Here is a 14,474-nt window from a genome sequence, read left to right as displayed (position 1 = left end):
TGAAATTAACAATAATAGGATAATTCGGGATAGAGATTTGAGAGTCTATCTGTGTAAAATACTATATTGGGACACATAAAAACTCTGACTAGGATGCTGATAATTTAATTAGACTAAGAAATAAATCTTCCTCTGTATATAAGCTGCATTTCTTTAGTACACATCAACTGTATGTGGTGTTTAATTTGGTCTCTTGCTCAGGGAATGTGGTTTAAATTTCAGTGCAATAAAATAATGCAAATTAAAGGAATTATTAGATTTCTATACTGAACTGAAGCACTGAAAATAGAACTGAAGTTGCAAAAATAGATTTCTCATAAAAGTTTTTGTGATTGCAGAAGGAAAATCTTGCTTAGTCTCAAACTGTAATTTGTCATGTATGTCCCACAGACACAGCCAGAAGCTGCACTAAACCCAACATAGCATCAGACTCAAAATCATGCAGTGTCTAGGATCATGACTCAACCTCATTAGCATGCAGCAACATTCTAAACAAACAGTTTAATGGGATATTGATTTTAGTGTAATGACTATAAGTTGCACTTGTAATAAAAAAAACTCACAATGTCTGAGAGGTAAAGGTATTTTTAATAAATATATTGGTTTAGCATCATGGATTTTAGAAGTGACATAGTAAGGTGTTTTTAATGCTATTTTATAAAGGTTTATGAAAAGTGAAAAAGAAACTGGACACTAATCCAAAGTGAGGAAAATATTTTATATCACTGGCAAAGCTAGTCATCCCAGAGCACAGCTTAGGCAAAAAAACAATACCAGAATACCCTACATGGGTACACATGTGCACACACAGTTTGGGAAATTGCATCCTGATGGCAATGGCACAAAAGTCAATAAAACCAAACTGGGTGAAAGTAAATAAATAAATAAATAAAACCACCCAAAAAACCACAAGCTGACCACAACTGCCAAACAAAAGAAACAAACAAGCCACCTGATTTGCAGGTATAATCATGTTTCATGGGAATACTGTGTAGGTCACTTCATAGGTTCATTCAAATCATCACTATCCATATTAGACTCACTCTTTCCATATGAATGCAAATTGAAAGCCTGCTTCAGCATCAGGAATGTTAGGATATCCTGCTGAAAGATGCAATTAAAGTATGTGCTACAAAAAAAAGAAAAAAATAGATCATGGGTAAATAGATCCATGACACCTATTCAGTGTTCTGACTAGCTTTAAATTCCTGAAAAGCAAAATCTGACAAACATGGCTCCACACTTAAGTTACAGATACACTCTGGGTTTTTAGTGGCATAAATTTAAAAAAACAAAATAAACAAAACCAACCAAACAAAAAACCCCAACACCCCATGTGTTTGGCCTCTATAGAAACACAAGCACTTGAACACAGCACTTAGAGGCATTACAGAGTGAGATTAGGATGCAGTGGTTATAAAGCATAAAATGCCATTCTGTCAATAAAAGTCAGCACTTCCATCATTCTTTCTTCTTTCAGCACATGAATTTCCCCTAGACAATTTACAGGAAATGGAAGGGAAAATAACCAAATCATTGGAAAATTTGTTAAATATGCCATCTGGTCTTCACAGATGGTCCAGTACCATAAGTCATGTATGTCTTTCCTCTGTCATTACTTACAGAAGAATTAGAAGCAGGTAAAGGAACAGAAGCAAAGACTCTAGAAATGACTATAGTACACCATGTGGAGATTTAGCCACTGTGTCTCCACTTACACTCCACTGGGAGACAAAGTTTGCCAGGTGGATGAAATCTAACTCAAAAGGGAAAAAAAATCGCTTCATCAAAGTTTTGATTTGTAATGAATCACAATGATATTGTGAAAAAGAGGTGGAAAAAGGTGTGTCAGAAAAATAAGGAAATAATGGTTATTGCAAAACTGCCATCACTGTACCATACAATGTTCAAAAACACAATTAATCTTATCATCAGTGTGCCTTCATAATTCACCTGAATTATCTCCAAATTGAAAATGGGAAAGAAAGGCAGAGAATAACCAGTATTTTTTCAAACACAACAGAAGAACAATTACTCATATCCATGTTCCACTACTCAACTTTTAAACTAACTCTTTGCTCTTAAGCAAACAGCATTCTGGTAGCATTGCAAGAATTCTGCAGTCATGAAGTGTTTATGATTTTAAAAGCCCTGCACAAATCAAGATTTCCTGTTATTCTAATCATCCTTTTTAGAGAAGTGAAAAGGGGTCATTTACTTTTAAGATAAATGCTGTTTCAGATATTATTTAAAATTATACCCACCTTTTGCTTATGTATATCCAGAGCTAAGCACAAAATACCTATACGCCTTTTAGGTCACTTGATATGGAGTGGTTTATTCAAAACCACTCAGCTACATAAACCCAGACAACTTCCCACACTTTCAGTCTCCCCTGCATGATCACTTCCAGCCCTATAGGGAGGCAATCAGCCAAGATCTGACATTAGGACAGTGATGTAACAGAACACTGATCACCCTAGCCTTGGCAGAGAGTATGACTACTGTTGAATTCTAGAACAACACGCCCTCTGCCACTGTTTTGCCACAGTGTTCTAATGCAGATTATGTCCTCAAGACACCATGCATCTCCAGGAAAAAGGTGCTATGTTGGATAATGACTATTACGTTCTTTATTCTCACCTGTCAGATGTCATTCACTGCATTAGTAGTCCATGTTACAATTGATAAATCAACAGTAAAAATTTATTTTGCTTGCAGAAGAACCAAGTCGTTCAAAAATCATAATTAAATTTATTTTCTTTGAAGGGAAAATGAAAAACATTATATTTTTTAATGTTTCATCTAATTCATTCTACAGTGTAGCCTACTTCAATGGAAAACAAGAAAAACTGGAATTCACACCCCTAGTACACCACCACCAGAGCCCCAGCATGTAACAGCTTCTGTAGTAGCACTTCACTAACACACTGTGGTACTACTTTTTAAGAAATTAATCTTAATAACTTTAGTGAGAACAGCAATTACTCTCCACTTAGGGCCACATAAATAAGGCAAAATTGCACCTCTACTTCTACAAGATAAATAGGAAAGAACCTAGCTTAAAACAAACAAACGAAAAATCAAAACAAACAAAAAAAGAAAAAGAGAAAAAAAAACAGAGGAGGCACCTTCACCCTCAACCATCTACTACAGGTTTGAGACACTCAAAGATGTCCCCAGGATAAGCAACAACATATTTCTAGTAACATTCTAAGTCTAAGTGGCCAATATGAAGGCACAGAAACAATCTATCCAAGCAGTCCATCAGTCCAACAATAAATACTAATCAAGATAGCTTGGAAAAAGAATAGGACAAAAATATATCAATGCAACCAACCATATGGCTATAACTTAAACTGATGCTAATATATTCATATCAGCCATGGCCTACTCAGCTAACACCCGTTTACCATGTCTATATGGATTATATGCAAAGGTCAAAAAGGTGGGATATGGGACAAAAGTGAGAGCATACAGAAACGTATTTTTTTCTTGCTAAGGCCTGTCAAGATAAAAAATAAAATCACTGACATTTGGACCAAATCATGTGAATGACTGAATTTGTAGCAAATTTTTGTTCTATTCTGGTGATCCTCAAATACTATTTTGAAGATGATACAAAGACCATTCCATGCATTGAGGGGAAAATTAAAATTACCTAGTTCCAACCCTTCCTGACTGGTCTCCCCAAATCACTTTGTCACCTCTTATTTTATATTTAGATTGCAAATCTTATGCACAAAAATTATCCTTTCGGTTTGCCAACAGAATGTTAAGCCCAGCAGCCTCCCATGTGCAACACGTGTGCAGACAACTAACAGCAGTGTTTAGACTCACTGACGAACACACGGCAACAGTGAAGACCTCCCACCCTGGAAACCACAGAACAAGGATCAATGAATTAAAAACACTGTCAAAAGACTTGATCAACAATTTGACCAGGGCAGTGGCACCAACATCAACGTCTAGCATGGAAGATCTCTGCATGAGACCAGCATTCATTGTCTCCTCAAGAGAATTCCTCTCAACATCCCCCTGGGATGTGTTGGAGGAAGAGCAGGAGGAAGAGCACCACCTAGTGAAGCTCCAGCACCGTTTCTTGAAGCACGTGCAGAATTCCGGTGGTCCTCATCATCCCTGATTGTCTCGTCATATTCATCAGCTAGAGAAGCTGGTGGTATAGCTCACATGAATACAGTATATTGCAAGTGAAAGAATGATGCAATGTTAATGTTTTTCTCTCCATGCATCACACTCAGCATTTTGTCCTTGAATGTACTTCATACCCTTTAATACTGCCAAAAGTGACCGAGAATAATCCCCATATAATGATCTATTGAAATAAACTATTTCACAGGACACAAAGGTAGAATTCCTGTTTCAAGAGGAAGGAGGAAGTATAAATCTTCAATACATTTTAAATTAAATTCATACATGCATTATATAAAGATGGCAAGTGAAAGCCCTGAGCCTTGCACTGTAATTTCTGTACTTTATAGTTGAGAGCCCCTAAACTCTGGAGTGCGGAACTAGAAATGACTGTCAAGTCCAGTATCTTGGAATCAAAGTTGGCCCTCAATTTCTGGAGCAAAACAAAAGAAAAGCAAAAGAATCCCAGAGACAATGCAAATGGCTATGGCTTGCATCAGCAGCTGCGCACCACAGTGTCTGTTAAAAGGCTGATGGCATGACAGCCACAGACACCTCACAAATACAGCTACATAAATAGAACATTTCCACAGGCATTTCTTCTGAATGCACCTCAAAAAGAGACACAAACACTACCTCAATATAAGAATAGGACAGTGGGTTCAGTAAACTGCTGATCATGAACGTCAACATCTAAAAAGAATGCTATAGAAGTGGAGTTGATGGCAAAGGGAAAGCAAGATCAGAACTATTTTTTTCCATTCCAAACAAACTTAAGTGCATAAGGGCACAACTCTCTGTAAAGAAGCACATTTCTTAAACTCTGAAAAAATATTTTCCTATAGCAGAGGTACTATTCTTGCAGTACAGATTTTTAAGAAATGAGCACAGATAAAACACTATCGGTTATTCATCTTTTAAACAGCTGAAGGTATTTCTTCTCAATTTTGGAAACCAAACCAATGCATTAACTTTACTGGCATTAGTATGGCTACTGTACTGTGATGGACATTGATATGCCCTCCAGACCACAGGAGTCAGAATCTAAGTATTTCACGCAGGTAGTGTGAGGACTCCACCAAGTCACAAATGTAATTTATGAAAGGGTACTAAAAACCTTTAGCTCCTAGTGACTTGAATGAGAATTTTTGTTGCCTAGTAACTCTTAAGGAAACGGAGACATTTGAAAACTAGTAATGCTGTGAGCAGCTGTATAGAACACTTGTTTATAGTATTCTGCTTGTCTAAAACTGCATACCTATAATTGTAATACCTTACCATCTAATGTAGTACTTTGACAAACTTAAGGTACTCTGCACAGAGTAAACAGATCTTTACAGAATTTCACTATGACTTCTTTAATTATACCACTGAGGACCTATTTTGCAGATGACACAGCTAAAGGAAACTACTCACGACGTACAGAAACTTTAGTATAGCCCTATACAATAGCATTCATTATTCATACATTAAGTTTTGCATTTGCTGCTAAGAACCCATTCTGTTTTGCCATTTTGAACTTACACCCTCAGCACTAAATATGCTGGTACCAGGGGGGTTGCAGTACAGTCACAAAATGTTCCATATTTTCTCCTCTGTACAGAGAGATGTATACAACATAAAGGGAATTCTTACTGTAAAACACCTGTCTCAAGTTTTTGTCATTTTGAGGCTACGATTAAGATTTGTCATTCTTCTTTTTGATATTGATTCTACATCAAATGCAATTGTATGGCTCCTGCTGATATCAAGAGATGCCATGAATCTACATCTGAGGGCATAATCTAGCTCACAGAAGATTAATACTTCTTGCAGTTCCTAGTTCAGAGAAGTGTAGGTGTTAGGAAGCACTAATATGTCCTTCAAAAGGCATTCAGTAAACTGTTTATTCATCCCAATACAAAAGGAAATCAGCAAAACTGTAGTTTTCCATCATAATTAAGGGTGTTTTTAAACAGCTAATTGGAATACTTCAGTGTAATTAATTTTCATAACGTGGAAGACAATATACAATAGTGTTACATCACATATCTGAGATATTGTAAAAAGCTACTATATATTTAAATATAAATACTATATATATTTTAATACAACCATTTGTTCATCTCTATTCAATTATGAATCAATAATCAATAGGTCTCAGGGCAGCAAGACTGCATGGCTGGGAGGATATGCATATACACAGATGTACATTCACATTATATAACTATCTTCATCATCAAGAATAAGTGGAAGAGAAAAATAAATTCCTTTGATGTTACAGGGAGCAGTTTTCACTCTCAGCTAGATAATCTTTTTACATCCGAACTTTATTGTGAAGAGATCCTCTCTGTTTGCTACCTGTTTCTCTATGGCACAATCTCCCTAGAACTTCTCACCCCATTAGCCAACAAGATTCAGCACAGGTCAGAGAAAGAAAGCAAGCACACAATTCCAGCAGCATGACGCAGAAGAGCTAATACAGCTTCAAAATTCCCATTTTACCCAGTTTCAGTAAAAACAGTACATGAATGCCAGGAGAATGATCATTTCACTGCAATGGAAAAATTTCTATCCAGATGGTTCTTGGCGCTTATTTGGCTCTTGACTGAGGTTTTTCAGATTCAAACCAGCACGTTTGATATGAATGCTACATGATAAATTCTTAGAGCCTTCCCCAAAAGGATTTCTTGTTTGAATTACACCATGGATCTAATAGACTCCAGTTTCAATTAACAGCTATCAAGATATCCTCAATTGAGTAGAAATAATAGAACTATAAAAATCTTGAAAAATAGGCCTCTTCACTGGAAAAATATGGATAAAATACACATTAGAGTGTCATCTATCCAGTTTCTAATCATCAGCAATAAACTTTTAGGCAGAAGTATATTTGAGGGTGTAACAGTAAGAAGGCAGTAACAGTAAGAGAAAGCAAGAGTGATGTCACTGTTTTTTTGATGCCCTGACCACCTTCCCAGACAAGGTAGCTCCTCTGAAACTAAGCCCATAAAACTGTCTTCTAAAGACACACTGAGCATTACAAACAGAGAAAGATCCACAGCAGCATCTGAAAGAGTAAGCTTTCTAACACAGATAAATACACACACAAGCACAAAACCAGCCCCAAATTTTTGGAGGCTGAATAGTCCAAATGCCACAGTCCCATTTGTGTCAGTTAAGAATTCCAAATGTTATCTAGTAAAAACTTCCCCTGACAGCTGCAATGAATTTATGAGATGCTCCTATACCTGTTCTAGAACTCTATTTCTTGGCCAGCCTGCTCTCCTGCACTAACCCAGGCTGTTCTCACATACCAAATGAAACTGCAGTTCCCAACTCTGCTCCTCAGCCAGCTCAGCTTCAATGCCCCCTGTGGCTTCCCAGCCAGCCTCATTGCCCCTCTATCTATTCCAATTACTCTTATAACCAACGCATACTTTAATAACTAGCTCAACCTTTTCTATCTTCAGCTTTTAGTTGTAGCTGGTGGCAATCTCTCACCAAAAATCAAAATCCTTGCCTGATCCCTTCACCACGGGAAATTGCACGTGTACATTTTCTTCAATGCATCAGCATCTCAAAGTTTTAGCTGAAGACATTTCCCTGAAGTGGTCCATCTTTATTAGTAGTAAGCCCACCCTCAAAGTTTTCATCCCTTACACATTTTGGTAAGACTCATATTAACACTATTAAAATCTAGATTTTTCTTGCCCTACTACTGCAATGTGTTTCCATTTAAAAACAAACAAAAAAACCCAAAACAAGCAACAAACAAAACCCAGAAGGGGAAAAAAGAGCAGTAATAATGAATGCCACTCCAGGTACTATTTTGCAGTCTTAGCCCTAATGGCTCCCTCTCATGTAGAAAATAGTTCGCTCCTTTTTTCACCAAAAATAAAAGGATTTATAGGTTTTCCTCTGCTCTGACATGTCACTGTTGCATCTTAGTTTGGATATCTATAACACAGAGAATAATTCATATGTATCTCTTTCACAAAAGCTTTATCTTTTAGAGTAATAGTTGAAAATTGGTTATTGTTCACCCTCTATATTATTATATACTTGCATTATTTATCTTTCTGCAATCCTGGGAGAAAATTTTTAAAGTATGTTTTAAAAAAAATACATATATTCTGCTGTTTACTTTGGTTTGTTCTTTCTAGGTTGGACCTGGGATTATGGTTTTGGGGTTTTTTTTTAATAGTGGAAATCAAGACCAAAAAGTAAAAAACTCTTATTTTACTGTGGAAATTAATCCAAATTTCTTCTCTTTTAGCAGCTTTTACAAACTGATTTGAAGAAGTGGGTGTAGTGATTCCTGTAATAAAGTTGCAACTATGCTTGAATTGGTTTGATATTCCTGAATTAGGAAAATAGCATATTTTATAAATTTGTATTTACATGGAAGTATTTTATTGTATTTACCAGTATATTTAAGATCAGCTTTGGTGGGGATCTGTCAAATATTACGATATGATAGAGATTACTATAAAAATTCCTGCAGTCCACAAAGAATGTTTTAAGCCTGAACTGAAAGAAAACAAAACTCCAAAACAAACAATTTCTGCCTCGATATTGCACGTCACTCTCAATAGCATCATTGTTTCCATAGCTACAAATGTAGACTGCTTCAAAGGAAAGAAGCAGAGAAACTGAAAATGACAATGCACAATCAAAACAGGCACATACATTTTTCAGATGGCACATGTGGGATGGAGAAAGGAATTAACATGGTGGCACAGAATGCTGTGGGGTTTTTGCATTTGACAGTAATGCCAGTGATGAGAACACATCAAGCTCAGAACAGTAAGCAGCAGTAAACTTCTCACTGCAGTATCACTTGATGTATTTCTACACCTAGTGGAAGGAAGAGGAGAACAGAAAGGATGGAAAATACCAGCAGGAATCTTGCTGATCTAGCCACCTATAGACTCAGACACATTTTTTTAATCTAATTTCCTTGGAATTTTCAGTTGTTCTATATAGTTGTGAAGACAATCAAATTCTTTATACTGCTTTTATCACAAATGATGACAAAATTTAGATACATGCTACACCTAGTACTAACTATAACCATTCCAGGAGAGGATACAGCAAAGTGAATCTGCACAGAGAATAAATACAAAACATGAGGGTGACAGCATACAGGAAAACAAAAGTCACTCCACAGCATCAAGCAGTTATTCTGTCCATCTCTATTAAGTTCCTGCTCCCTACATTTCCCTGTGCAAAAGGTTACTTCACTATCAACCAGCTACTCCAGGACTACAACTTCCTCATAACTTATTGGACAGGAAGGTAAATTATTTTCTTCCTACAACAGAAACTCCCGAGGTTCACAAAAGTCGACCCTTCCTGAACTATTAATTCTATAATGATGAGTGTTAGAATAACACCAAGACCATCAACCAGACTCACATCAGTGCCACTCTTCTTCTCAGAAGAAGAAACAGCATAATCCAAAGGTACAGTATAATTTAATAAGTAATTTAAAAAAAATTAAAAACATACTAGGAAAAAACATACAAAACACCCCAAAACCCCACACTACTTATCTAGTACCTTAGAGCACCCTGCCTCTTCCAGCGTAGTAACAAACAAAATGCCTTCACAGAATGTCACAGCATATTCAGAAATGTGGAGTATCAGAGTGATTCTTCCCTTCTCAAAGTGAGTTATGGTACTTATAAAAATCCACCTAAAGTGTCCTTCCTTAGTCTAGAAGGCTATAAGGAACACAGTTATCCATTATACCATTTTCTTCCAACGATCTTTTTAGTGAGCAGTTGATAAAGGCTGCATGAGAACACAGCACTACCTGCAGTTTATACTGGATGTCATCTCTAGTGGAAGCAGAGATGGAGAATGGTTATTAGAAGATGGTGTCACTGCTTCTTCAGATGTTGTCCCTGCATGACTACTGCTCGTTTACAACAACACTGGAAAGTATCATGCTTTGGAGGTGTCATTTCTATGAAGAATATCAAACCATGATAAACTACAGAGTATGAGATTACAAATTCAGCCCTTGTTATACATGAGTACTGACATATATGACCTTCCACCATTCTCACAGAAACAGAACAAACACCTCATTATCTTTATTTGAACACTGAAAGCCCCACTGTTGCCAAAATGTCAGTCACAAGAATATTACCTTTCAGACAAGGATAATCTTAATCTTAATCTTGCTACAAAATAAAGCTATCAACTCTCAAATGAAGCTAGTTCAGGCAGCAATACAATAGCCATTAAATTGCAAATCAGAAGTCCTAATAAGCATATGTTTGACTGAAAAAGTAAGCAAAGCACAGACCAGAAAGTTTAGCAAGACCAGCAGTAGGTCTAAGTCATCTAAAATAGAAGTTCCTATCAGGAAACTCCTATTCTTTTAATCGTGTGCAGAGATTTCAAATTTATTTAAAAAACAAAAACAAACAAACAAACAAAAAAGTAGGTCAGGCTCTGAAACTCAGGAAAACTTCATAGTATGGGCCTTCTAGTACACTACTACATCTCAATTTTCTTCCCTAAGACGTAGCTTACAGCAAGAAGTTAGTGTTGCCAAAATATGAGATTTCTGCATGAGAAATTTGTGATATTAAAATACTGTGGATTTCAGTCTCTTATCTCTTTTAATTGGTGGCTGGAATGGACTCTGTCAGATAGAAAATAAAAGGAGGGGTTCTACTTTTTTCATATTTGCCTCAGGCTACCAGCAGAAAAATTCAGGACTTTTTCTAAGGTACGTCAGTGCCAATGATGTGTCACATGTCATTACTTTATAATTAGGCTGATAGACAAAAAGAATAATGCAGCTGACATTCTATTAAAATAAAAATTATTCCCTAAGGCATAAAAACACTGACACGAGCATCTTAAAAGGCAGAGTAAGAATTATACAGGGAACTATTTATCTGTGCTGCTGTCTTCTCCAGATTCAAATAAGTAATTCTTAGTTATGTGTGCATTGAATATTGAATTATCCTATGCTGATTTTTTTAAATTCTTTTTTGAAAGCAAAATGTAATGAAACCCTTGTTCAGCTAGGAATAAATCTGACTGATGACAATAAGAGACTATCTACACTCTATATTACTTGAGATTACAATTTGATTATCAATTGCTCAATTCTTCAAATAAGCAAATAATTAAAAAACAAATGCATTAAAAAATAGAAAACCAGCCTCCTTTTTTTTTTTTTGTCAAGAGTTTGAAACAATTAAGCTTTAAAAACCAAATTTGAAAACACTAGGACTTCATTCTGCATAAAATTTTTTATAAAATGCTCCTGACAGAATCAGGATTTAGGCAATACAGATCCATTACTCCATGTAGTGCAGAACGTACTTAGCTCAGATTGTGTCTGGAAGTTAGACAGACTAGCAGAGTTACCAGATTACAAAATTGTGGTTTATAGCCAAAATAACTGCCTTCACCTCACATCCAAATTTTAACTCTTCATTAACATAAGTAAGAGATGTTCCATCTATTCTTTGCAGGTACAGACATCACAAAATGTGTGCTTTTCCATCTGTTGATGTATACACTACTGGAAGAAAGCATTTGTGCATTTCAGCAACATTATTCAAAATATAAGACTTCAAATTCAGTTTGGACTGAATTCAGCCCATAGCATGGTTTTTGGTTTTTTTCCTAAAAACTGTTAATACTTTTCCAGTTGGCCAAAAAAGAGAGTCCTTCACAAAGGTATCAGATCTAGTTCATTGTTCATACAGTGCTTTCATTTCCAACACAATGACAGAGAAGTACTGTGTTTTCAAATGTATTACAAGGAATACTGTGATTTAGTCGTTCCTATTAAAGAATTATACTCAGAGATTATATAATCTAAAGTGAAATTTCCAGTTGACTATCCTCCTTTAATGTTCCAGACCCAGAATTTAGAACATTTGCTTACACCAATATCCTATTTCAAGAAAAGGCAGACGTCTTGAAAAGTCATCTATTATTTTGTTGCCTGTTCTTTGAGTACTGCCAAAGGAAGGGCTACTTAGTTTTCTCTCTGTACTCTATTATATACAGTTTACATAATATGAAATTATCTTTAATTCACCCTGCTACAAAAATATAGGGAAAAAAAACCAAATAGGACAGGTAATGCTGTAGAAGGCCAGTGTTCTTCAATGTTTTATATTCAGAGCACCACTTGTTTAGTGGCAACAAAGGAAGGATCACTGCTGCACAGTCATAGCATCCCTTTACAGATGTATTGCAGAGAACAAAAGAGGTGTTTGATGTCTTGATTTGCTGAGTATACACCTGAGGTGGTATGTCCTATTCCCACTCCTCATTTTCAAATCTCCTGTGCATCACCAGGACTCTCACTTGCCTCAGGTGTTCCATTCAACCTGGATGCTGTTCAGAGGCAATGCTGCCTGGAGCCAGTGATAAACTTTGGCATAAGGTCATACTAAATACCACAGGTCACAAATTTTACCACAGATTTTACCATACTCACCAAAGGAAGAGAGAAAGTTTCTCTATGTTGTCCCTTTGTGTTCTAAATAAACTGGTCCATCTGTGTACTAAATAAGCTGAGACAAGACCTTTTTGCCAGCATTGAAGTAAATGGCAAATGTGGAAAGATTCTGTTTAGAAAGATCAAAAACCTGCAATGAACAGTATAAGACCTTGTATATTGTTTTTCATATATGCAGCATATTTTCATGTGTGCAATTGCCTTTTTAAACACACCTATGGCATTAATGGCAAGGTAATCTTTATTCTAGATGTGCATTCATACAAGGATAACCACAGTTAGGTTCATAAATTCATTCACTTATGTAAAAGGAGCCTAATTTCACAAAATAGCAGACACAATAAACTGAAATCAGCAACACACCTGAAAACAGAAAGACAAAAAAGCATGCATCAGACTTCAATTTGAAATTATTTTTTAACTTGTGGGAAAAGAACACTTACCACAGTTACAGTTTATACTTCAGTTCACCTCAAAGACTAAACTGATTATGTATCAGGTGTTTTCTATTACAGTTAACTTGTAAGGGGAAAAGTCAATGCCTCTAACAAACTAAAGTATTGATTTTTTTCCACCTGGTAAAAACAACCATAAACAAGTTAAGAAGTACTGTGTTCTAAGAAGAAAAAAGCAATTGCATAATTACTTATTTCAGTTTGCAACAGCAAAATTATGTTTTTTCCATTATTATTACCACTTATGTTGTTATTCTTTTTTCATAAATGTAATTAAGGCTTTTTAAAAAAAATGTATAAAGGCATCTCACAATCTCCAAGCATTTACTCTCACTTAAATTAAAGTATAATCACTAAATAAGCCTTACTATTAGAGTACAATACCTGGGAATTTTGTGTATTATATTTATTAATATATTATACTATAAGAATAACTACACTAGAAGTCTTCTCAGAGAAAAATTCTAAAGCGTATGTTTTTTGGGGGGGGTTGACTTGTGGCAATTGCAGATAAGTGAGATCTTTAATCAGTTCTTCCCCTCATATTAAATCATTTAATGGTTCCAATTTCTCTGCGCGAGACAGAAATACCGTACTGTAGAGCTGATATTTAGCTTTAATATACATGAAATCATTTTACAAATAAACTTTAAAAGTGAACACTTGACCTCAAAGCATGGTCCAGTCTCTGGCACGTCACCACCATCACATATCATATGTATCAATGCAGAGAGTGACTGAAATACATCAAGTATCTGAAATTGAAAAGCAGCTGTTTCTGAACAAGATGCCAAGTTGAGAATTGCAGATTTTACCATTTCAAACAACAGATACAGTCATTGCTCTATTCAAGAAATTGGAGAGAAACAGCAAAAAACAATGGCTTCACTTACTAGGCAAAAAAGTCCAGGACTTCACCTTCCTCAGCTTCTGAAAAATACAAAGGCTTACCTTTCTGTACACCAGCATGTTTGGGGATTCATCAGCCACCCCATTGCTGCTTTGCCCATAATTATTTCCTTGTGCCATATCCCACAAATTTGATCCGCTTTTGGATGTTGCACTGTAAAAGGTAAAAGTGGTTTCAATAGGGCATCACCTCAGATCTCCTTGCTTCCCTGAAGATAAATGGCCCTGACTTTCTTCCAACGTGTTATCAAAATCAGTGTATGCTCTTACTCCAACAGATATTTACATTGGAGCGAAGCTGCTAATTCACCATTTGCTGTCATTACGCTCTTTTGCAGGTAAATGATGGATGTAACTTGCTGATCTAATTTAAATGTTAATGAATTGTCACTCAGAACCCTAACACACCTCTAACCACCACATCACACAGACACCTTCTCACAAAGCGCTTCCTCCTCCCCTGCCCGGGCTTC

At 36.0% G+C, this 14,474-nt stretch overlaps 1 protein-coding gene across 8 annotated transcripts in view; it reads right to left on the bottom strand.

Annotated features, from left to right (window-relative positions):
- RGS7 (regulator of G protein signaling 7) overlaps positions 1-14,139 on the bottom strand; it is a 227,264-nt gene extending 213,125 nt beyond the window's left edge. For 7 of the 8 annotated variants that reach the window (XM_062488943.1, XM_062488944.1, XM_062488945.1 and 4 more), the window contains exon 1: positions 14,044-14,121. In XM_062488943.1, coding sequence (XP_062344927.1) covers positions 14,044-14,121 — 78 coding nt within the window. Of the gene's footprint in view, positions 1-14,043 lie in introns of all 8 variants that reach the window. The other variant, XM_062488950.1, reaches the window with a different exon arrangement.
- Positions 14,140-14,474: the final 335 nt, after the last annotated feature.

Source organism: Cinclus cinclus, chromosome 3 (assembly GCF_963662255.1).
Source record: "Cinclus cinclus chromosome 3, bCinCin1.1, whole genome shotgun sequence".
NCBI lineage: Eukaryota > Metazoa > Chordata > Aves > Passeriformes > Cinclidae > Cinclus > Cinclus cinclus.
This window is presented reverse-complemented; position numbering and strand designations above follow the sequence as displayed.